The sequence below is a fragment of the Magnolia sinica genome, chromosome 16, assembly GCF_029962835.1.
Source record: "Magnolia sinica isolate HGM2019 chromosome 16, MsV1, whole genome shotgun sequence".
NCBI classification, from domain to species: domain Eukaryota; kingdom Viridiplantae; phylum Streptophyta; class Magnoliopsida; order Magnoliales; family Magnoliaceae; genus Magnolia; species Magnolia sinica.
In genome coordinates, this window is record NC_080588.1 from 25280271 (window position 1) to 25304146 (window position 23876).

Sequence of the window (23876 nt, forward strand, 5' to 3'; positions counted from 1 at the left end):
TTTTTTTGAATAGTGGGCCCCACACACGTGCGGTCAGGATCACATGCACGTGCGTTTGAGCCATTATTGCTGTCCACACGTGCGGTACTTCTCTGGTTCGCCTCTCCTCTTTTTCACTCCTTTCTCATCTGATTTCCCTAACCCTAACCCTAGATTGTCTTAAATCCCCAAATTCTATCCCTATTCTCACCCTAGGATTCTCTGAATTGAAATTGGTAAATCCCTTGGATTAGGGGCTGATTACTATGCATGTGTGGATGATTATTTCTTGTCTGTGAGTATCGTTTAGTTCATAAATTTTATTGATCCAGCCCTATCATGTGTAGGCCTGGACCCGCATAGATTCTCCTTAATTGAATGTTTGGACTTTTGTGTGGGATATGGAATTTGTGTAATTGTTTCTGAACTAACGTGATCTTAAGCTTGAAATCTTGCATATCATATTGGAATTTCATGTCCTGCATCAACTTACCAATCTTTAGCATTCTACTCCAGTTGACACACCTCTTGAATTAAATGTCAAGTTAATCAAAGATGATGGTTATCTTCTCCCTGATCCTACCTTATATTGGCGACTTGTTGGAAGTTTAATTTATTTAACTATCACAAGACCTGATATATCTTATGCTGTCAACTTATTGAGTCAATTTATGAGTGCTCCTCGGCATCTTCACTTAGTAGCGGGCAAACGCCTCATTCGATACCTTCTTGGCACAACCCAAAGGAGTTTATACTTTCCCATAGCTAATGATCTTACCCTACATGCATACTCTAATGCTGATTGGGCTGGTTGCCTCGACATGCGCCGATCAACCACTGGCTGGTGCATGTACCTTGGCAAGGCATTAATCTCTTGGAAATGTAAGAAGCAAGATCGAGTATCAAAATCTTTTATAGAAGTAGAGTATTGATCTATGTCCTCTGCTTGTTTTGAAATCCTTTGGCTCCGTGGACTTTTGGCTGATTTAGGCTCTGTTCAACCTCATCCTACACCTCTACATGTTGATAATACCAGTGCCGTTAAAATTGCAAAGAATCTAGTGTTTAATGAGCGTACAAAACACATCGAAGTTGATTGTCACTTCATTCGTGATGAATATGAGAGCCGCGTCATCAGCCTCCCTCATGTCTCCACCAACCTTCAAATCGTTGATATCTTCATGAAAGGATTGCCTCAACCACGCCATAAGTTCCTCGTATCCAAATCGATGCTGTTTGAGTCTCCGGCATCAATTTGAGAGGGGGTGTCAATCGAGGGACCACACTCTCAAAACGTGGATTCCATTCAATCATGTTCTATAGTTAGGTTGTCTGTTTTAGGAATGGAATTATTCTCCTTTATTATCCCATTCAATCATGTGCTATACTTAGGTTGTCTATTTTAGGAATAGAATTATTCTCCTTCATTATCCCTTAAATCAGGGATTGTAATCACCAAAAATTATGGGTCAACATATCCCATGTATAGCATTATGTAATCTATTTAAGAGGATGAAATCTCACAATGAGGACCACCCCAAATTGAATCAAAACTTGATTTCAAGATCGCAACAATTCAGATTTTTATAGAAATATCAGGAGTTGTGAGCTGTGGCAGTGTAATTTGGCTCTTTCAAAATGCCAAATGATGGGTGGGATGGAGGGAGTTGCTAATTGTGCCAGTACAATTTGACTCTTGCAAAATGCGCATGATGTTACAAACACAGCTCTTTGTGGTCCTGAAGATCCCTTCATGACTTGTGGAATGCGATGAAGACCTTTGTGCATTTGAGTCATATGATGGTTATGAAGACCTTTGCACAGTTGAGTCATTGGTGTCCAGACTGTTTGTTGACTAAGGGACCACCAATTACTCAGGTTTAGCGATCGGTTTCATAGATATTCCCCATAGAATGTATGTGCATTGTTTTTGACAGGTTCATTGACTGACACTCACACACATTTATATCGAGTATACAATTCATATATTTGGAGCACATATAGAAAAACAATGAGTGGCTCATATTGGACATCCGTTTATCATAGTCAGAAAATTTAGCATGTACTGTTGAAATATGGTAGCGATGCGATTTAGAGAAAATTGAAATCTCCATGCAATGCAAGATCAATTCTGACTAAACAAAGTCAATGATCTTCCTTGATTCTTCTTTTCATTTCTTTCCTTTACATTGTTGATGATCTTCCGGGTTTGGCAATGGATGTATTTCCCTCTTCAAGAAGTATTAGCAGTTTCCATTTAGAAATGTGTGCGAGTAGTTTTTACTTTAGCATGTAATTAAAGTTTTGCATTGGAGGTATTTTGGAGTTTAGTTTAGCTTTTCATTTATTTCATTCCTTGCAAATTAGAGTAGCTATCATGGGGTAATTCATGTTATCATAGCATGATCGTGCTTGGTAATTCATATAAGGCCTCAATGTGTTCTATCTGATGAATAGCTAGCTGAAGTTCTCAATTGCCTCATTATTTTACTGCCTGTCTATGCCGGTTCTGTTAGTGAGAAGTATGCATTTTCATTGCACGAAGTAGTTATTGATTTTGAACTTGGAATTGTTGGAGGTTCCTTAATTGAGAGTTAGTCCATTGAATTTAGATGCCATACTTCATTTTACTTCTCATGTTCTTGTAGATGCAATATCTCTACACATGGAGTTTGTTCATGTTAAACTGAGCTAAATGTTTGACATTATTGTTTATTTATCTTGTAGAGGATAATGGAAAATATTTCTATAAATGCCGAAGCAGGCGGCGCAGGTGGGGCTTACTCATATAATGCTTTGAAGAGGTTGGACCAAATATGGTGTAATCTTTGCTCTGCTCAACCAAGTAGGCTCCATGTCATTTATCAGTGCTCTTAAAAGGATGTCGTAATGGCTAGAAATGTTTGGAAGAGAATTGTATGGATATTCTTCCATGTGCTGCAACCATGTATTTGTGGTTTATTGAATTTAGATAGCCAATTTACTAATGAAATTTGAGATGGAAAATGTTTTATGATATTGAGCACTGGGAAAAATTAACAATTTGCATGGTTATTGTTTCAAAAATCATTTTGATAATTTCTGTTATTCTTAATATGAGTGTTCTTGTTTGGAATGCTGAGCAGCTTTTGCTTTTTAGACGCCCAGATATTCTCATTCTAGGATTCAACATCTCTTTGTCAATTTGGAAGCAATATTGTCAAATTGCCCAATTAAAAACCTTCCTTGAATGTGTAGATGATCACCAAGGATTACGACTTCATAATTTCATCTGACTCTTAATTTATTATTTATAGTTGGGCATATCATTCATCACTTGCTGTTTGATGGCCAAACATTTTCATCATGGATTTGACATCTCTTTTTCAAAAGTGGAACAAGTGTGTGAAATTGCCAGGTGATAACCTTACCTTAGTGCCTTGATGATCACCAATGAACAAAGCTATATATATTTGTAATTTCGCATAGAGATGGAGATGTTCTCTTGTATCTCCAGTGCATATAATGCGAGTAGCTAGGGGCAAAATTTTACATGCAATTAGTTTCTTGACTTGATATCACTTTTCCTGACATAGGGAGGGTTTAAACCTAATTTAGATTATATGGTCGTATGCTAGATGAATAAATGTCTCTCTCCACAAAAAAAAGAAGAAGAAAAGGGTCTAGACTATAAATCACCATCATTTTGAAAATGTTGGTGAGTTACCCCTCACATTTGGGACTATGCATGACTGTCTACACCACCCAAATTGTGGATTGCACTGTGGAAGGAGTATATCTTTAAAACTACAACAATCGAGCAATTCTAACCATCGATTTGGTGGCTATTAAATGGATGGTTAAAAGTAAAATTGTGAGTGGTCCAAATTTCTAGGGCAAAATTAGATGGTAAATATCATGTTCTCAATGTAATTTTTATTTTTTAGATTGTGCTGTGTTTAAAGTTTGCCTACAATTGGATGGTTTGGATTGCTGTAACTATGCCATGTATGAATCATGACTACGCATAATAAATACAATAAAAAAGGGAATGAAAGGATAAAGTACTCTGCATGAGCATGAATCATGCAACAGGCTTCTGAAAAATCCGTTGAATTGGATGATGGTCGACATCTTTAGTTAAAAATCTGCAAGTTGCTCTTCAGACTTTTAATATGACATTTTAACTTCCTTTGGAGTGACCTTTTCATTAAGAAAATGATAGTTTACTTCAATATGTTTGGTACGTTCATGATACACTAGGTGAAGATTCGTAAGAACAGTAATATAAATTCCCAACTATATTAACAAAATCTTCAACCAAAGGAGATGCCTACTCCATGTGCCATAGTGCGATTCTCAGCCGACACTAGGTTGAGCAACAATTTCTTGTTTTCTACTTTCCCACATAAATAGGTTGCCACTAACCAAAGTGTCATAGCCAGTGATCTATCTAGCTGTATATGACCTAGCCCAATTTGCATCTGTTTAAATCTCAATATCTAGATGACCATGATTAGCATATAAAGATCTCTATTAGGAGATCTTTTCAAGCACCTCAGGATACGATAAAATGCCTCTAAATGACATGAACACAGAATGCATAAACTTGTTAACAACATTGACAACATTAGAGATATCTGGTTTGTTGATTGCCAAAGAAATGAGTATACCAAGTTACCAACACAATGCCATATCTGGTAATCAAGTCTCCATTGTCTAACTGAAATAAGTGATTATCTTCAATTGGAGTGTCAATTGGCTGAGCACCAAGCTGTTTAGAGTCACGGAGAAGATCCATGATGCACTCGCATTAAGAAATGACCATGCCATGTCGCAATCAAGCCACTCCAATACTCAAAAAATACTGCAAGGGACCAAGATCCTTGAAGTCAAACGTTGCTCATTAGGAAGCACACTGGAAAGCCCCATTTGTCCCCTTAAACGAACCTGAATGGTTGCGCTGGAATTTGTCAAACTCCTGACTCAAGAACCGTTTCAAGTTTTGAATCGCTTGCAGTATCATCTATTGTAAAAATAATATCACCTTGACAATCACAATCATGATTCCAACATTTCACTTGAAAAATGAGGTATGATCTGCACTGCCACAAGAATACCCGCACTTCATCATTGCATTGCTGAAATGCTCAAACCACACACTTGGGGACTGTTTGAGACTATAAATAGCTTTCCTGAACTTGCAAACTGTATTAGCACCTGTTGATATGAGAAACTCTAGGGGAGGAGCCATCTACACCTCTTTCTGAAAATCTCCATGAAAGAAAATTCTTAACATCTAATTGATGTAGTGGCTAGGAATTATTCGCAACAAGAGACAATAGAACCCACTCAATGTTCAGTTTTGCGAATGGGGCAAAGATCTATTGAAAATCAACCACAAGGGTTTGAGTAAAACCTTTAATCACTAATAATGCTCTGTGGCACTCAATTTCTCTTTTCGGTTTGTATTTCGAGGTGCATTTCTATCTGCAACCCATAACATGTTTTTCCAATGGTAATTTCATAAATATCCACGTCTGATTTTTTTTTTTTGTTTTTTCCAAGATCTCACTTATCTTCAACCATTGCTTCCTTCCACTTTGGATGTAATATGGCATGACCGACCCTAGAAGGCAGTGCCACAGAAGAAACAATGGATAAAACAACATGATATGTAGGAAGAAGAGACTTAAAAATGAAATGAAATTTCAAATTGGATGAACAATACATGTATGGCTCTCTTTGTGGCAATAGGAAGATCACTTGGATTTCTTGTTGGAGTAATACTGTAATAGTGCTAGACTGCTAGGAACCAAGGAATCAGTACCAAGGTTAGTAATGGGGATATGGAACATCAGCCAAAACCAGCGTTCGAAGTATCGGTGTCGTTGCAAGTTTTGCTAAAAATTGCGAAAAGAATACATTACATAATAAGTTTTCATTTAATGGGACCCAAAAAGCATGCGATGCCATAAAAAATCACTTTAATAGCAACAAAAATGAGTTTATATATTACAAATGCAGCTGGCATACATTAATTAAGACACGTAAAAGTAAATGAACTAAAAGAAAAAAAACAAATATATGATTGATCCCGAACTTTCGTGGCCCATTAATTGTCAATCACCACTTTTTCCTTTGGTATGGTCCACTTGATAATTGGATGTACTTATTTTTTGGATAATAAGCTAAAATGATTTGGTATCTACACCGTTAACTCATTTTGACAAATCATTTTATGGTATGGGCCAAAAAATGAAATGAATCCAAATCTTAGGTGGACCACACCACATGAAAAAGTGATCATTGAATGACAACCATTTAAAAAATTACGGGGCCTACATAAGTTTTGGAGCAAGCAAATATTTATGTTTTCCCTTCATCCAGGTCTATTAGACCTTATGAACAAATTGGATGGCAAATAAACATCATGATGGGCCCCAGGAAAGCTTCAACGGTGGATATCATTCCCACCACAACTTCCTATGTTATGGACCACTTGAGCCTCATATATGGCTACATTTTGAGCTCATTCCCTAGAATGACCTATCAAAATGGATGGATGGTGTAGATAAAACAAATATATCATGGTGGGCCTTACAGAGCCCTGACAGACCATCCATCTCTACGCTCCTGATCCGCGCCAACGCAGATTTTCCCAGCAGCAGAGTTACTTGAGAACTTTCAGAGAACTCATCAAATGTGATGCGAGTCCAAAATCTGAACGGTCTACGTGATGCAGCACTCCATGAAACTTCTATGGTTCAACTTTTGCTTTCATCTAAGACTTCAGTGGGCCATTATAAAAGAAAACAATTTTCTCCCTTGATTTGCATCATTCTTTGTTATGGCCCACCAGAGTTTTAGATCAGGGTAAAATTTGGTTCCTGGGAGTTTCATGGGATGCCACATCACATGAACAGTTCAGATTGGAGGCCCACTACACGTGTGAAAAGATGCATACGTGCCTCATGTAGCCGTGCCCGATGAAAAAGGACGCGGATTAGCTATATGACAGGTTGAGTAGCGAGACTCGCTACTAAAGTGACGTCACCAAGTTATGTGGATCCTATCATGATGTATGTGTTGTATCCACACCGTCCATCCATTTGGAGAGAACATTTTAAGGCATGATCAAAAGAATTAGGCCGATCCAAAACTATAATGGACCCCACCACGGAAAACAGTGGCGTGAGTTACACCCACCATTGAAACCTTCCTAAGGTCCACCGTAATGTTTATTTGAGATCTAATCTGTTCATAAGTTAACACAAACATTAAATAAGGTAAAACACAAATATCAGCTTCATTGAAAACTTTTATGGCCATTAGAAATTTTTAATGGTGAGAGTCACTCTCTCCACTTTTTCTGTGGTGGGGTCCACTAGAGATTTGGATCTGAATCATTCTTTGGCTCATGACCTAAAATGGTCTCTCAAAATGGATGGACGGTGTGGATACAAAACATACATCATGGTGGGACCCACAGAACTTGGTGACGTCACTTCAGTAGCGAGTTCGCTACTCAACCCGTCAGTAGCACATCCGCACCCGATAGAAAAGGGCTCCGAACCCATTTTCCATCCGAGAGACCCTGAAACCCTGGATTCTTCCTCAAATCTCCGGATTTCTCTGGATTTTTTTATTTTTTTTCTCATTTTCTTCCTAAATCAATTCCGTTAACAATCTAATAGAAGAAAGAAGAAAAGGGAATCGAGATTTTCTTTACGGTAACCTACGAATGGCGAGCTTCGATTCAAATGGCCCACCAAATACAGCTTCCAATCAGGGTAATCTATTCTACAGGTGCGGAAATCCACCCTCTCTCTCTCTCTCTCTCTCTCTCTCTCTCTCTCTCTCTCTCCAATTTTTTCGGAATATTTCTTCCGACGTGTTTCGTATCGTTGGACTGCGATACCGACATTATCGGCCAATATATCGGCCGATATTGCGAACACTGAGTGACAACTGGACTTTTGGCAAAAAATCGATAAAATCGCCGAAAAATCGGCTATATTAGGAAGAGAAACGAAAAAAGGGAGTTTCGATGTCGCAACTCTAGCGATACCGAAATTATTGGCGATAATTCGATAATATCGCCGATAATTTAAACACTATAGGAAGATCACTTGGATTTCTTGTTGGAGTAATACTGTAATAGTGCTAGACTGCTAGGAACCAAGGAATCAGTACCAAGGTTAGTAATGGGGATATGGAACATCAGCCAAAACCAGCGTTCGAAGTATCGGTGTCGTTGCAAGTTTTGCTGGCTAGGGATATGGAAACAATAACCTTATCGCCGATTCCTGGAAATGTGGGGAAACATTGCGAAAAACGGTGGAGTTTTAGAGTGAACCTTTAGGAGATGCTCAAATACACATACTTGCATATTTAAGAATCAAACAATAATGAAAAAGATGCATATTTGCATATTTAGGAATCAAAAAATAAGTTTCCCTTTAATGGGGCTTAAAAGCATGTATCATTGACTCATGGATCCATCCATCCATCCATGCATGCACATACATAAATACAAACACACATGCATGATCCACCCATCCATCCATGCATGCGTGCTTGCACACACACACAAACACACACATATACACATCCATCCATCCATCCAACCATTCATCCAATCATCCATCCATCCCTGTATACATCCATCCATCCATGCATACACACACACATACAAATATGCATTTCATCATACAACCATGTGCCCATAAAATTTTTTGTTGAGAGATAACAACCACTGTAGTAAAGAACTCGCGAGAAGCGAGAAAAGAATACAAAAACAATATGCCAAAAACTAGAAACAAACTAAGGGACCAACCAGGGCTGGTCTTACAAATAAAGCCCAAGACTCAATAAAAACATTAATCCTTCTAATGACCTCCTTGTGGTCCACACAACGATTCTTGAAACAATGGTCATTCCTAGCCTCCCATAAAGCCCACATTGTCACCATAATTAGGAGCCTCCAACTGGCTTTCCTTGCCTTACTAACCCCTCCACCATGCCACGCCCAAAGAAGCTCATCCACAGATCTCGGCATCACCCAGGCCGTGCTAAACAAAGCAAGGAAATGTCTCCAAACCTTGGCGGCAAAGTTGCAGCGAATGAAAATGTGATTAATTAACTCTCCATCTTTCATATACATCAAGCATATGTTAGGAAGAATCAAGCCCCATCTTTGCAAGTCATCAATGGATAGAATCCTCTTCTGCCCTAGTAGCTAAACAAAAGCCACAACCCGAGGAGGAGCCTCGTAGGACCAGTGGTGGAATGGGTGAGATGGAGGACCCAGATGCATAGTCCCAATCAAATAAAAAAATGACTTAATTCAGAAAGACCCATTGGGGCTATTCGTCCAAATTAACACATCCTCCTCTTGGTCAACAAATTTGACTTTGGAAAGATTTTCCAACAACTTTGTGAATTCACTCAATTCGAAATCCGACAGATTTCTCCTACAAGGAGGAGCCCAGACCATCGTACCCCCTGATAAGGAGCAACACTGCCACTAGAATAACACGATTAGGAGGTAAGCGAGCAATGCTAGGAAATAGGACTTCAAGCGCTTGATTTCCACACCAAACATCCACCCAAAATCGGGTACGACGATCGTAAGCCACCGAGTAGGCTATACCTTGACACACCATGGATTCCATGGAAGCCACCACTTTCTAAATGGTGGAGGCTCAATAAAGAGAAGATCGTTTGACAAACCACCTGCCCTCATGAGAACCATACTTGGAATCAACCAAGCCCCTCCAAAGCCTATCCCTCTCAACCCCAAACCTCCAAATCCATTTGCCAAGCAAGGCAGTATTCATTACTCCCAGAGGTTTGATGTCGCCACACCCCTCCTTAAGAGGTTTGCAAACCTCTTCCCATCTAAGAAATGAATCTCGTTACCCTCGCAGGCCCCCTTCTAAAGAAAATCCTGCCTCAATGTTTTGAGCCTATCCACCACCGCCTTAGGACACTTGAAAAGAGACATAAAATAGACTGACATAATGGAGAAAGCCACCTTAATAAGTGTTAAACGACCCCCCAAAGATATATATCAGCACTGCCATGAGTTCAACTTCCTTTCAATCCTCTTCATAACTTTGTCCCACAGATGCTTAGGATGCTTCCCGATGCCAAGAGAAGACCCAAATATGTAGAGGGGAAAACACCCTTTTTACATCCAAAGATGCTAGTAAAATATCGAAGCTCCTTGTTGCCCACGTTGATTCCAAGCATCTCCGACTTAGCTATATTAATCTTCAGACCGGAACACACCGTTAACTTCCGCATATTATCCACCGCTTCTTCACTTGCCTCACAAAATAGGATCATATCATTAGCCATCGAGCAATCTAGGGGATTATGGCCCTTGGGATAGTAGAGATCACCACCAACTGCTGAAGCCACTCCCAGGAGTTGGCGATGACCTTATGACTTAATCTGACCATTGTTTCTCATCCCATCTGCTCCAATGATACAAGACTGACCGCAAGTGTTCCCTCCTCACTTGAAACCCCAATCTCTGTAACGACCCCCTTCACAAAGGTATTCCCCTTTGTAACTACCTTTGACTTCTCCATGCCATCCTTCCCCTCTACCACATCTTTATACAATGCCCGCCCCTTAGTTTGGCCCAAAGTAGTCTGCATCGACCTTCCCAGCCCAACAGTTCTTCTTTCCGATTGTTCGGGGCCAAACCGAGCTCGTTGGACGAGTAGTTTCCTTCCCCCAAAAATTTCTCCATGCAACAAAGTCACGACTCGAGCAAGCTCTTTCTCAGAGCTCCTTTGCACGAAGGAAAATCTTCTGCAGCCTGCCGAGGACCTATCTCGCGGTATGACTACATTCATTACAGCTCTCGCTCTGTCGAACACCTTAGCAAAGTTAATCGGTAACCAACCTTCCGGAAACCCCTGAACGTACAGCGTTGGGAAAGAGGATACATCAACGCCCTTGCCATATTTAGTATTTACTCCCTGGATGCCTCCGCTTGTTTGTAACTCTTTCCCACTGGCCATCTTCGCCTTCTCCAGCATTACCTACGTCAATCTGCTCCTTATCTTTTGAACAATCCCCCCAGAGCCTTGATTCTCTGACATTTCGCTAAGATTGAGATACGAATCCAACCTTCGCTTGTTCCCCCTTCCCTCGATTCTCTAGATATTATCGCTAAGGATATTATCTCATGTCACCTTGTAAGACTCCAAATACGGTAGTGGAATAGCTTGAAATTATGCTCATAAAAATTTTGAAAAGAAAATTTTTTAATAAACAGATTTTTGGCGATATTGTCAAAATATTGCCGATACACTGGCGATACAAGGGACACTAGGAATTTACACAGTCGAAAATATTGGCGATACAATAAACTCTTGGAATTTATACAATCGAAAATATTGTTGATACATTGGCGATATCGATACATTGGTGATTCTTAGCGATATATTGCTGATACTCGAAATTTCTGATACTGCCAGTATTATCAGTATTGCTTTCAACGTTATTATTATAGCTGAGCTAGAGATGTGGATAATATCGGGGATACTTTGAACAATGGCCTGAACAATGTAATTGAGTGGTAGCATGCTTTCCCTGTCCTTCTGTCGAACATGTCTTCTTTTTGGTTGGTGAGGAGGTAAATAAACATTAGATGGGGAAATCATCTTAGATTCATTATCGGGAGGTTGAACAAGTGGATCTAGAATAGGAAGAGTTACCTCTAACTATAGACTCCTAAATATGAGAAGGATAGGAAAGATACTGTGAGACAAGTAAAATGGAATATTTTAAAAAAAGTAACATCTACAAAGATAAATGGTTTGCTATGAACATCAGGGTATGGTACTTGTACCTCTTTTTTGAACTGGAGTACACTTGAAATATATATTTGATTTCTTTGGCATCTAATTTATTATGTTGAATACTAGGAACATGAGCAAGGCACACCAAACCAAATACTTTTGGAGGAATAGAAAGTAAGGGCTTGACAGAGGCCTATTTGTCTACACCATTGCATATGCAAATGCTTTGCAATGTATTTTTGTATGCATTCAAATGTTTTACTATGGTTGCTATTATGTAGTTCTCCTATGAAAGTCATTTTTCGCTTGCTCCTACGACACAACCAAAAATCTATTCAAACTAATTTTTGTACCCGGCAACACTGTTCGCACACATCATGGGCACATGTGATCCACTGCTTGTATACCACAACATGTCAATGAGCCCCATGATACACATCAATAGGCTTGGGGCCCACTGTATGGGTCTAGAAATGGACATAAAAGGTATAACCATTCTCTATGAAAATGGGTGATTCATATTTATTATGCTGGAAAAGTTCAAATCATTGATATGAATCATCCATTTTGTTCGGCCAACCCTTGATGGCCCATCTCTCTTACCTTGATTGGATGGATAGCCCTTGATAGACCATTTCTCTCACTTTAATCAGATTATCCTAACCATCCAATCAATGGATATGGAAATGGATTGATGGGGACATCACGCGCCTACCACACGCACGCCCTCCCCTACGCACGTACTCAAGTAGGGCCCACCGTCGATCTGAATTGATGACGACGTCCAGGGAGGGCCTCCTAGCTCGAAGACGGAGTTTTGGTTCGTTGGAGTGGGCCCGATAGTCAGGTAAAGCCCATCATGGGATCTCATGATCGTGGCCCACTAGTCTGATTAATCTCATATTTTAGATTTTGCTTATTAATGTTATTTAGAGTATCATGGACGGTTTAGATTTCTTTGATTAGTTTTTATTTTTGTTTACTTCATTACTAAGTAATAGGTTGTACACATGGCGCAAGTTTTGGGGTATAGGGTTTTCCTATAAATAGGCACCCTTTGTAGTTTTTTTTTCTTCATTGAAGCTTAATAAAAATTCTGCGTTTTTCTACTCCTTTGAGTTCTCGAGTTGTGGAAATCCAATTAGGTGCGAAGCCCTCCCTTTATCGAAGGGCTAACTACAGTGGTGCGAAGCCACATCGATCTCAATTCGCCCCCATCCTCTACCATCTCTATTTGTTATCTCCTACCACCATCCGCGCATCAAACCTGTCCTTTGTTGCAACAGTTTTCCTTTTTACAGCAGAATTCCAGATTCTGACCTTGTAGGAGGGCTGAAACTTTGGCGTAGCATCACGCACAAACTGTGCATCCGATCGACATGAAACTTGGGGATTTTGAAGCCCTCCCTTGGCCGACCAGAGCAAACGAGGCGCTTTCAGCGTTCGAAGCCCCCTCGCACGTGCGGCCGGACCCCTGCACACGTGTGATAGGCTTGACCCGTTGTCCGCGCGAGGGGACTATCTGCAGGTTCAGATTTCTGCCTATTTTACTCCTCTCGTACCTATTCTCCCTAACCCTAACCCTAAATTGCATTACTTTCAATTTATTTGCCCCTTTTCTTACCCTAGGGTTCTCTGAATTGGAATTGGTGAATCCCTTAGATTAGGGACTGATTGCTGTGCATGTGTGGATGATTTTTACTTCCCATCGAGTATCGTTTGGTCCATAATTTTACTGATCCAGCCCTAGCCTGTGTAGGCCTGGACCTGCACAGATTCCCCTTGCTTGAATGTTTGAACTTTTGTGTGGGATGTGGAATTTTATGTGATTGTTTCTGAATTAGTATAATCTAAAGCCTGAGATCTTGCATATCATATTTAATTTTCATGTCCTGCATCATGGATGCTCATGTCAACATTGCTAGGAAAGGACTAATCATTGATATGAACCATCCCTCTCAAATCGTTTCGATCCGACGAACCTAACCATTTAACCAATGGTTGTAGCAATGGAAGATCCATATTGATTATATTAGAAAAGGTCCGATCATTGATATGGACCACCCATCATATGGGTCCATCCTTTTTGGCTCGTCGCTCCCCAAATAACTTTGACTAGATGATCCGATTCATCCGATCAAAGGTTATGGAAATGGATGATCCATATTTATCGTACTATAAAAGGTCTGATCATTCATATGGGCTGCCCATCTTACTAGAAAAGGAAGAAGTAATAAAAAATGTAGTTTTAATGTTGCTTGAAGAATGGTACAGATAGCTCTTAAGGCCAACCCCAACTATGTGACCAGCCACCAGGTCTTGAAACACACAATGACAAGGAAATAGGGTGAGGCTGTAACTGAGGGATCTAGTGAGACTAGTAATGGACAACAAATTAATAGATAGGTTTCGGACATGAAACATAAAAGACAATGATGGAGAAATATTGATGGTGTCTATTCCCTTAACATGAGTATGGGGATCATTACAATCTTAAGATGGTCATTATCAGATCCATCATTGCCATTGACATTGCAGCCAAGCAGCGCTGAAGTATCACCCACCATCATGACCGTTGCAGCTACTGGATTCATGTGGAGCATATTCCTCTTAGATTTGTTCTTGGGCTGATTATAACCTTTTTCTGCTCGAAGGCTAGGGGCAGTTTTTGGGTTGACTATTTGGTGAGGCTTCTTGAATCCTAAGGGTAGGTCATGTAGGCAGCTATTGGTTGATTCTTTGGTCGATTGATGAATAGTATCTCAGTTCAAATTCTCTACGCCTCCGACCAGGTTGCTGCAACATCTCATGATGGAGACATCAGAGGACCTACTCAGGTGTACCAGAGACAGAGATGACCACCCACATTAGCGCAACTTTCTTTGTGGATGGGAGACGAGTCTATATGGGGCCCTACGGGCCATTTTGAAGACCCTACATGCATTGGACGTGCATCAGGAAGACCCCACCTTGGGATGATGCATGTGGGCTGCTTAGAAAATCATTTTTGTCATAAGATTTTTATTTCTTGTCGATTCGACCATTAGATCTTGTCGATCAGGCTATCGGGCCACCAGAGCTTTTAGATCTGGGCCCCTTGGACTCTAATCTTGCTTTCTTTATAATTTTTTTGTTATTTTTAGGATTTATTTGATGGTTGAGATTGATAATAAATGTTTTAGTTTTCTTATTTTGGATGATGGGCCACTTCACTTGAGTGAGTGGTGTTGATACAGTTTTCTAATTAACCCTTCTTAGACCCTTGAGTATCTGCACATCAGGAAGACCCCACCTTGGGATGATGCATGTGGGCTGCTTTGGAGACTATTTTACTCATAAGATTTCTATTTCATGTCGATCCGACCGTTGGATCTTGTCGATCAGGCCATCAGGCCACCGGATCTTTTAGATCCAGGCTCCTTGGACTCTGATCTTGCTTTCTTTATATTTTTTTGTTATTTTTAGGATTTATTTGATGGTTGAGATTGATAATAAATGTTTTAGTTTTCTTATTTTGGATGATGGGCCACTTCACTTAAGTGAGTGGCATAGTTGTAATTATTCTGAATTTTTAATAATAAATGCACAGGGGGGTGGAGATCCAACCCTATTGAATTTTGTGATAAAAAAAAAGAGAAAAGCTCTTGTTTTCTTCTTCCATCTTCATGTGATTTGGAAGGGAGATTGGTGCGAGGTTAATTTTTATCAACGGAGGTGCGAGGTCTCCATCTATCCCTGCATCTTCTATTTTCTTCCCCATCCATGTATTTTCTTCATGTTCTTCATTCTTCCCATCCCAGATCTTCATCTTCTCCTAAACCCAACTTTCCCATACCCTTCCACAATCCAAACCCTAACCGACCTAAACCCATTCTCCCACGCCACACGTGTGACGGTACGGCCACACGTGTGAATCCCACCTGCCCCTTTTGGTTTCCCACAAGCATTATATTAAAACCCTTTTCTTCCATCCCTGGAACCCTAACCTTAAACCTAAAATTCTTAATTTTCCTACTTTCCCAAATTACCCAAACCCTAATTTTCACCCCAGGTTGTATTAGGTTTCCTATTTTGAAATAGACTATATCCTATGCTAATTGGATGTCCCTACATCTATTAGATCCTATCATCCTAGTTTCTTTTTATTTAATGATCTTGTGTTAGCTTAGGCTAGGATTATGCATGATGCTCTTTTGATTTTCATGATATTTGTGATGATTATAGTGATGTTATTTATTTATTTATTATTATTATTATTATTATTATTTATTTTTAAATAAAAATAAAAATAAAATATCTTAATTCGGCTACTTGATCTCACAAGTTAATTGATTCATGCATCAGTCCTGCATCATCTCACTTCTCAAGTATCATTGTCAGTCATATACCAGTTGCCCAAGCTGATGTTTGTCAGTTTATGTGGATTTATGCAAAGCGCTGATGTTCTTTTGCCACTCAAGATGGGACACTTCTTATACCCCACTGAAGGACAATCATTTGAAGACTTAGGGGCAGTTCCTTTGTTGGGTTTTTTCAGAAGATCATGGTTATGGTGGACCCATCTTTAGGCTGCATCTTTTGGTGCCAATTTTCTAGAATCTATTCTTCTTACACATCAATCAACCTGGTCTATGTCTTCTTGAGGAAGTTTTGTCTGCATATCACTTTCTTGCCTTGGCTCAGAAAGGTTTTTGTTGGTTCTGGGTTATATGCTGTATTTTGCATCTGTTTGGGGATTTTTTTTTTTTCTAATTCAATACCATCCGTGAGGTCATAAGTTCCCTCTTGCCTTATCTATAGATAAGACCGATTCGGATCGACTCGACTGATATGATGGTTCGAATGGGTAGACGGTTTAGGTTGTAGTGTCATAATTTAGTTAGGACTTTGTCTTCCTTTCTTTATCTTTCCGCCCCCTCTTCAGAAGGGCTGGGTGGATCACAAACTCCTGAAGTAGAATGATCCACCTGGTGACTCTAGCATTCTTAGTGGTCAGACATTATTTGATAGCGGAGTGATCGGTGTGAATAAAGACCCTCGACCCAATCAAGTAATGCCTGAACTTGTGTTGTGCGAAAATAACAGCTCGGAACTCCCAACACACCTGTGGTTAAAATCTCACCAGTGGTTAGGTGGGATAGTCATTTCGCAATGAAGATATCTTCAACTATCCTAGTCGTGGGGCCACAAGGGCCCGTGATGGATGGCCCTTGGGCTATACTTTACTCACAAGTGGCCAATGCACTACGCAGGAAGGCAGAGTTGGCGCCCCGGAACCGTGACATCCAGCAGCAGCATCTCCTTGTGTGTGAGAGACTTCTACGCGGCTCTTATTCCATCCAACCACAATCAGATGATAGTATTCCATGACTCGATGAGCCATCTGGTTGCCTCATCAAATCCCCCTTCCCTGCGAATTGGGTAGGGCTAGAAGGGATGGTAGATCAGTGGCTTCATTCAGCGGCAGATATAAAGGTCAGCGGGATGGCAACATTGAATCATGGGCTAGCATTCTGATTCTGACGACCGTGATTATTTTGCCCGGGTGTTGGGGTTGGTTGTTGTTGGGATTGTTTCTGAGAATCTCATCTTCGCAGGTGCAATCTAATTGACTTCATCATTGCGACGACTGGCATTGTTGTGTGGGACTGATCGGATCTTGGAGATGCACCTATTCAAGCTAGCCTCTAGACTTGCTGCATCCTTCCTCAGTTTTGCTCCTTTGAATATGTTGTTTGTTAGCCTATATGCAGTCTTTGGAATTGTGTTAGTATTTCATCTATGTTATCAGGAGGATTCTCTTCATCCTCAGGATTGGTCTTAAAGGTTATCAGGGAATATGCCTCAGTGAAATCTCTGTTTCATCATGTGTCTCCTTTGGATTATTTTGAAGCAATTCCAGTCTGGTGGCTTAGGCTAGCTGGTTAGGATGTGAGTGTTGGGCAGTTAAAAGGCAGCATGTTTCAGAAACGAGGATGTTAAGATGGACATTTGGGAGGACTAGAAGGGACAGTTGCGAATGAGGTCATGCAAACAACCTAGGAATAGTCTCAGTGAGGGGAAAAATGGAGAGCAAATTGTGATGCTTCGGTCATGTACAACAAGGACCAAAGATGTATCCATTGACTGGGTTGAAGGGCCTGAACATAAGGGTGAGAGGAAGAACTAAAAGGACATCGATCAAGGTAGCGAGAAGGGGTAGGAAGTCCACATGTCAAGCATAGGGCGTTGGATACGAATTATTGGAGAAATAAGATTTTTAAAGTGGTCCAAATAGCCGGACATGGCTATGATGATGATGATATTGCCGATCCATTTCTGCAGATCATGTCCTGGTTTGACCTTCAGATCCAGTAGAGGCCAGAATCTGCTGTCTCAAATAATTTCCAAGGCCCATTTGCTAATGTTTGCATTATACTGATTTTTATTTGGTGGCAATGGTATCACATGTAGACCTGACTTCCATCAGCTTGGTCTGTGCAAACATTTATGTATGTACAGATCTTATGGTAGAGTTATTTCAAGAACCAACAATGTCCAATGGGTGGTTTTTTTCAGTGCTAACTAGATCATCAGTATTGTATCTGGCTTGTAATTTTGTTTCAAATACTTGATATCAGTTCCATCTTTTATACGATGAATATCATTTACTGGTTAGAAGTTTCTCCACTAATACTGTTTGAGGTAGATAAAATCATAGAAACATGTAAAACCATATATGATGGGGATGCTTTTTAAGTGTATAATCCTTTAGCAGTACAAGCAGGTCAGATGATGTTTAACTTTTCTTTTGCAGGTAAACAGGAAACACAAGTGGTTTCAAGTTTTCCTGGTTCATTCAGCCAATTTAATCTGGATCAAGTGGCCGATACATTTGATGTATTAGTCTGTGGTGGAACTTTGGGCATTTTTGTTGCCACAGCACTGTGTTGCAAAGGCCTTCGAGTTGCCATTGTTGAAAGGAATCTGCTAAAAGGGGTATAATATTATGTTCATTTTCTAAGGCACTTGTTCATACTCTTGTCTTCAGTCTGTAATGTACTATCCTAATATTTTACACTTAATTGGAAGAGAGAACAAGAGTGGAATATCTCAATGAAAGAACTCCTAGAACTCGTCCATGTTGGTATTCTAGCAGAAGATGACATTAAGCAGGCTATAGCGGTGGAGTTTAATCCTGTAAGTTTTCAAACTCTATATAGCCTCTCTCCCAGTATTTCTCTTTGCATGTAGGATTAAATGTTGAATTCGTTGAAATACCATCCGATTTTTTGTTGTTGTTTATTTATTTATTTATATTTCCATTTTTACTTCTATCTATTCTTTAATCACTTCTAGTTTCTGCACCATGTAGAATAGATGTGGGTTCGAGCGGAAAGGCGATATCTTGGTTGAAGATATTCTTAATCTAGGTGTTTCGTAAGTTGGATCTTTCAATAATTTCATGGTGTCACATTTCCATTTTTGCTTCATTCTGTGACTCAAATGACAGACATTCACGCTGCGAAAGATTTTTAGCTAGAAGTAGAACTGCCTCAGATTGAATCTTGCTTATGAAATGCATGTTAACTATATATTATGTTTTTGTTTATCTATCTTGATGTTGAGGCTGATCTATATTATCAAGCACAAATGTCATGATTATCTTAATGTTTACCGTTGGAATGCAATTGCTTTATTTGTTTACTCATCCACTATCATGTTTGTATCGGATAGTGCACACTTTAGAGGGTATGCATGATGGTATTGAGTTTCAAATGACGTAATCATCCGCAAGACGACGACAACAACTTATCAGAATGCTTTAACATTTCAAATAGGAAAATCAATACCATATATAATTTGGGAGCCCCAAGGCAGAAGTTTTCCCCACAATTAGTTGTTTGAATGGCCAAACTTTGCATTTTTTAAAAGACGTGGGATGGGTTAACCAAACAAAATGACATTTGGGTTATTTAATGAGGTATGGCCATGTCCTAAGCAATTCTCTATAGTCTCCTCCCTCTTACAGCAAGAAAAAAAAATGATACTCTGTGGTATAAACCTCAATCTAGTATTATCTTTTGTGCTGGATCCTTCTTCGAGGGGATCCCCTCCTCCTTAGATAATGGTAAATCTCTGCGATCTTTCATTATTTCATGGCAATTAAATACATAGAGAAAAAGATAATAACAGAAAATAGAAAATAAGATCGTAACAGATAGTAGCAACCTAACAATAGAATATAGGTACTATTCTATTGTTAGGTTGTTACTATCTTTAAGGATGTTATTTTCTGTTATTATCTTTTTCTCTATGTATTTAGTTACCATGGAATAATGAAAGATCCTAGAGATTTACCATTATCTTAAATCGGTGCCTCACACGCACTAGGAGGGGATCCTCCCTCGAAGTAGGATCCAACACAAAATATGATATTAGATTGAGGTTTATACCACTCTGATAGAGGTATGATGGTTTACACATGCACTATGAAAGTGTACGAGTGGCAGATCTCAAAATAAACCATGCGAGTCATGGGCCCTGAATTAGATGGCTTTTAAACCGAAAATTTCATTGATTTCATTTTGCAACTGACTGATTGGTGTGGATATTTAATGAAACAACCAATAGTGCAAATGCAAAACAGAAATTCTTATTAATCAGAATTCAGAGGTTAGGATCGCCAAGGTAATCTGAAATTGAAAGATGAGCTATCTAATGTCATCCCATGAGTGGGACTTTGAATTAGTTAATGTATGCCACATGTACAATTTCGGAGTGCCCGAGTATCAACCATCACATCCAGAGTATCAAATAACTCTGCCTGTTACAAACACTCCCCCCCCCCCCCTCCCCTCACACACACACACGCGCGCGCGCGCCCCTTCCTCTCTTTGGTGTATCTACTAGTCTTTATAATAAGTATAGAGCCATTTGTTTCATAACATCTTTTTTATCTGCTCCAATCACAAAATATGCATGCAAACCTTTTACCAGGATGATCAATCATAAATTCATAATGGACCTTCAGTAAGGCCTTGAAATCTAATGGAGTAATAGTAGATATTTAAGTCCCATAAAGATTGATTTGAAATGGTAACTTATGTTAGCAATACATATTTGTGATAGGTGACAATCTTGAAGTCATCTAAGAGCTTACGGATTAATATTGGATGTCTTTGATATCAACAGCCTGGGTCCTCTGGGGTACTTCCTCAGTATTGGAGTTGCAGGCTCAAAGTGGGAATATGAATTCCACAGTGTAACTAGCAGCAATCCTGTGAAGGAGACGGAGAACTTGAGAGCAAAGCATACCTTTTTGGAGTAAAATCACAAACTTAATGTGCAAGATGATGAGTACTATAGGATATGTTTGCACTAGAGATTGGTAGGGAAGCTGATATCTTTACAATCACTTGTCAAAACATAGTTTATACTATTCTGTTGGTTCATGAACGAGACCTTCACTACCTACTTGATCTAGAAGATTCATAGATACCTTGAATCCTCTACTAGGAAGGGGTCTTCTATATGAGTAGTCGGCATATGCATGGCAAGTCCTGTGATGTAGACTGGTTAGCACCTCAGACTGATAGAAGATGCTATTTTTGTCTTTAACGCACTTGTCACAACCTGATTAAAAATGATTTGTGGTTGTAGTGTCCATTACCGAAGGCTTTGGCACATGCCATGTGGGCTTGAGGCAATCTAGAAGATTCTTTGATAACTTAAATCCTCTGTTAGGAAGGGGTTGTGCATATGGATATCGGACATATGCATGGCGACCCCTGCAATGAAGATTGATTAGCACCTCAGAATGATATAAGATACTATGTTTCACTTTCATGCTCTTCTCGGTGGCAACCACAAAAAAGGTTGTGGTTGCAAGGTCCAATGCAGAAGGCTTTTGCATATGGCATGTGTGAGAAGCTATTGTTCAGAACTCTTTTAATATCTTAGAAGTGCAGTTAAAAATCTCATGTTGTGGCAGTCAGGCAGCAACCAAATTAACTTATCTTTTCTTCCATGGGAGGACAAAACACATTGATTTGCTATCATCTTGTGATGGAAAAGGTGGTTGCAAGTGGGATCACCTTTCCTTATGTCAAGTTTAGGGATTGGCTTGCAGATATTCTAAATGACGCAGTTGAAGAGGTCTTGCTTGGTCATTGGTTGTCACCTTATGGAAAGGAGGCCCACTTACAAGTGGGCACTTAATAGGTAGGGTGTATAAATTTTAGGGCTATTTTTTTTCGAAAGATCTGGACCGTTCATTGTTTCATCTAGACATCTGTCCATCCATCCCTCTATTAAGATGGGGAAAACATGCATTTTCTACATCAATCTCACCATTAAACATGACATCTGACCATTAAATTAACTGATCATGCTTATATCTAGCCATCCAAACATTCATCCATCCACCAATTAGCATGATAATCCATTATTCACCAAATCTAACCGTTCATTTAGTTAATCATCAAAGTATTGAATCATTCAACTGTTCACTGATCAATCCACCAATTATATGGCCCATTCAACCATGTATCTACGCATCCATCAATTCACCTAGCTAAGTATATATTCTTTTATCTATTAAAATCAAACATTCATCTGCAAGATCACATAGTTACTCATTTAACTCACAATCCGACCGGTAATTATAAATTTCAGTCGTACATGTACATAGACAAGCAATTTCGATCATGATCAACCGTTCATTTTATAATTGTGACCATACACTCTTCGTCACAAGAAAAGTGTGGATCACCCTAAATTTGTACACATATTATTTGCACAAGACACTTACATTACGCACATTTTTACACACGCACACACTACACGCAATGCACGCTCCGAACATACACACATCACATGTGCTGATGTGCACAAGTCACACATGTGCACATACCACACAAGTGTGCACACTACATGTGTGCACCATGTGTGCGCTGAGACTTGAGAAGCTTCCCTCCAACATGAAACTCCCATAACCCCCTTTTCCTTTAAAACTAAAACCCCTATTTAAATGCCACTTCCTAACTCCCTCTCACCTCTATTTAAAGAGGGCTAAGGCGCTCTCATTCCATTCATTCACACGTCCTTAGTAAGAGGGGGGAAGAGGAGAGAGTAGCTCCATACACATTATCTTGTGAGTGGCCTCCATTTCTATTTTTCTTATTTATTTATTTATTATTATTATTACTTTTACTATTTATTATTATTATTATTATTATTATTTTTATATGTTGATGGATTTCATGAAGTGATCCTAACATTCTTTGATGAGATGATGGACGGTTTTGAACATCCCAAACGTCCAAATTGGACCATCGATTTGGTGTCCAAACTGTCCATTTGTGCCACCATTTGGGTGTTGGAAATCTGTCCAATCCAGGCTACTTTTAGTGTCACAACCCTAAATCTAGTGTTGGTAATCCGTGATTACTATACACCAAATTTTGGTTGACAGCCTCCGTAGAACTCCAATTTTGGGACTTCCAATTATCACATCCTAAGTCCCATAAGCGGGGCTCCACAAGGAGGATTTCTGAAAGTAAAGATGACAAACACGTAACATTTCTCAAAATTTCATCATATTTTACTGTTTACAACTGAGCACATCAAGGCAAAACCAAAACATAAACCATGTCATATTTACTATATCTGATGTAAATATTCAGGGTATTAAAAAATATATATATACACTGATATGTACAAAACAAAAAGGACAACTGGAGTCTGTAACTTCTACTCCTGCAGCTCCCTACTCTCACCTGTAAAAAAAAAGAAAGAAAGGAAAGCTTGAGCTACTAAGCCCAGTGAGTGCGTGTGTGCAGTGAAAATGCATGTTTCATGTCATGCTCATATAATGCACAGGATTGCACAGGCTTTCTGGATCGATAACAATAAACTAAAGATACAATGCACTATGCCACTTTTTTTTTGTTCCTATATACAGAGGTAGGACTTCTACCCACTTGTAACATACATACTCTTTTAACGTTTCCAAAACTTTCCATATTTCGCAATTGGATCACCAAAGTCTAAAACAGAGGTGGGACTCGCATATGATTGCTACCCACTTGTATAGACTTTTCCACCATGGTCAAC

The 23876-nt window shown here is 39.5% G+C and overlaps 1 protein-coding gene across 7 annotated transcripts in view; it reads left to right on the forward strand.

The window, feature by feature from the left end:
- The window catches only part of LOC131229406 (uncharacterized), a 115366-nt gene that overhangs the window by 22110 nt on the left and 69380 nt on the right, over positions 1-23876 (forward strand). For 5 of the 7 annotated variants that reach the window (XR_009163311.1, XR_009163310.1, XM_058225355.1 and 2 more), the window contains exons 2-5: positions 2707-2824; positions 18577-18758; positions 18852-18959; positions 19135-19199. Coding sequence is in view for 5 of the 7 variants with exons in the window: in XM_058225355.1 (XP_058081338.1) it covers positions 2707-2824; positions 18577-18758; positions 18852-18959; positions 19135-19199 (473 nt within the window). In the remaining 2 variants the exon portion in view is untranslated. The remainder of the gene's footprint in view (positions 1-2706; positions 2825-18576; positions 18759-18851; positions 18960-19134; positions 19200-23876) is intronic. The other 2 variants (XM_058225358.1, XM_058225359.1) reach the window with 1 other exon arrangement.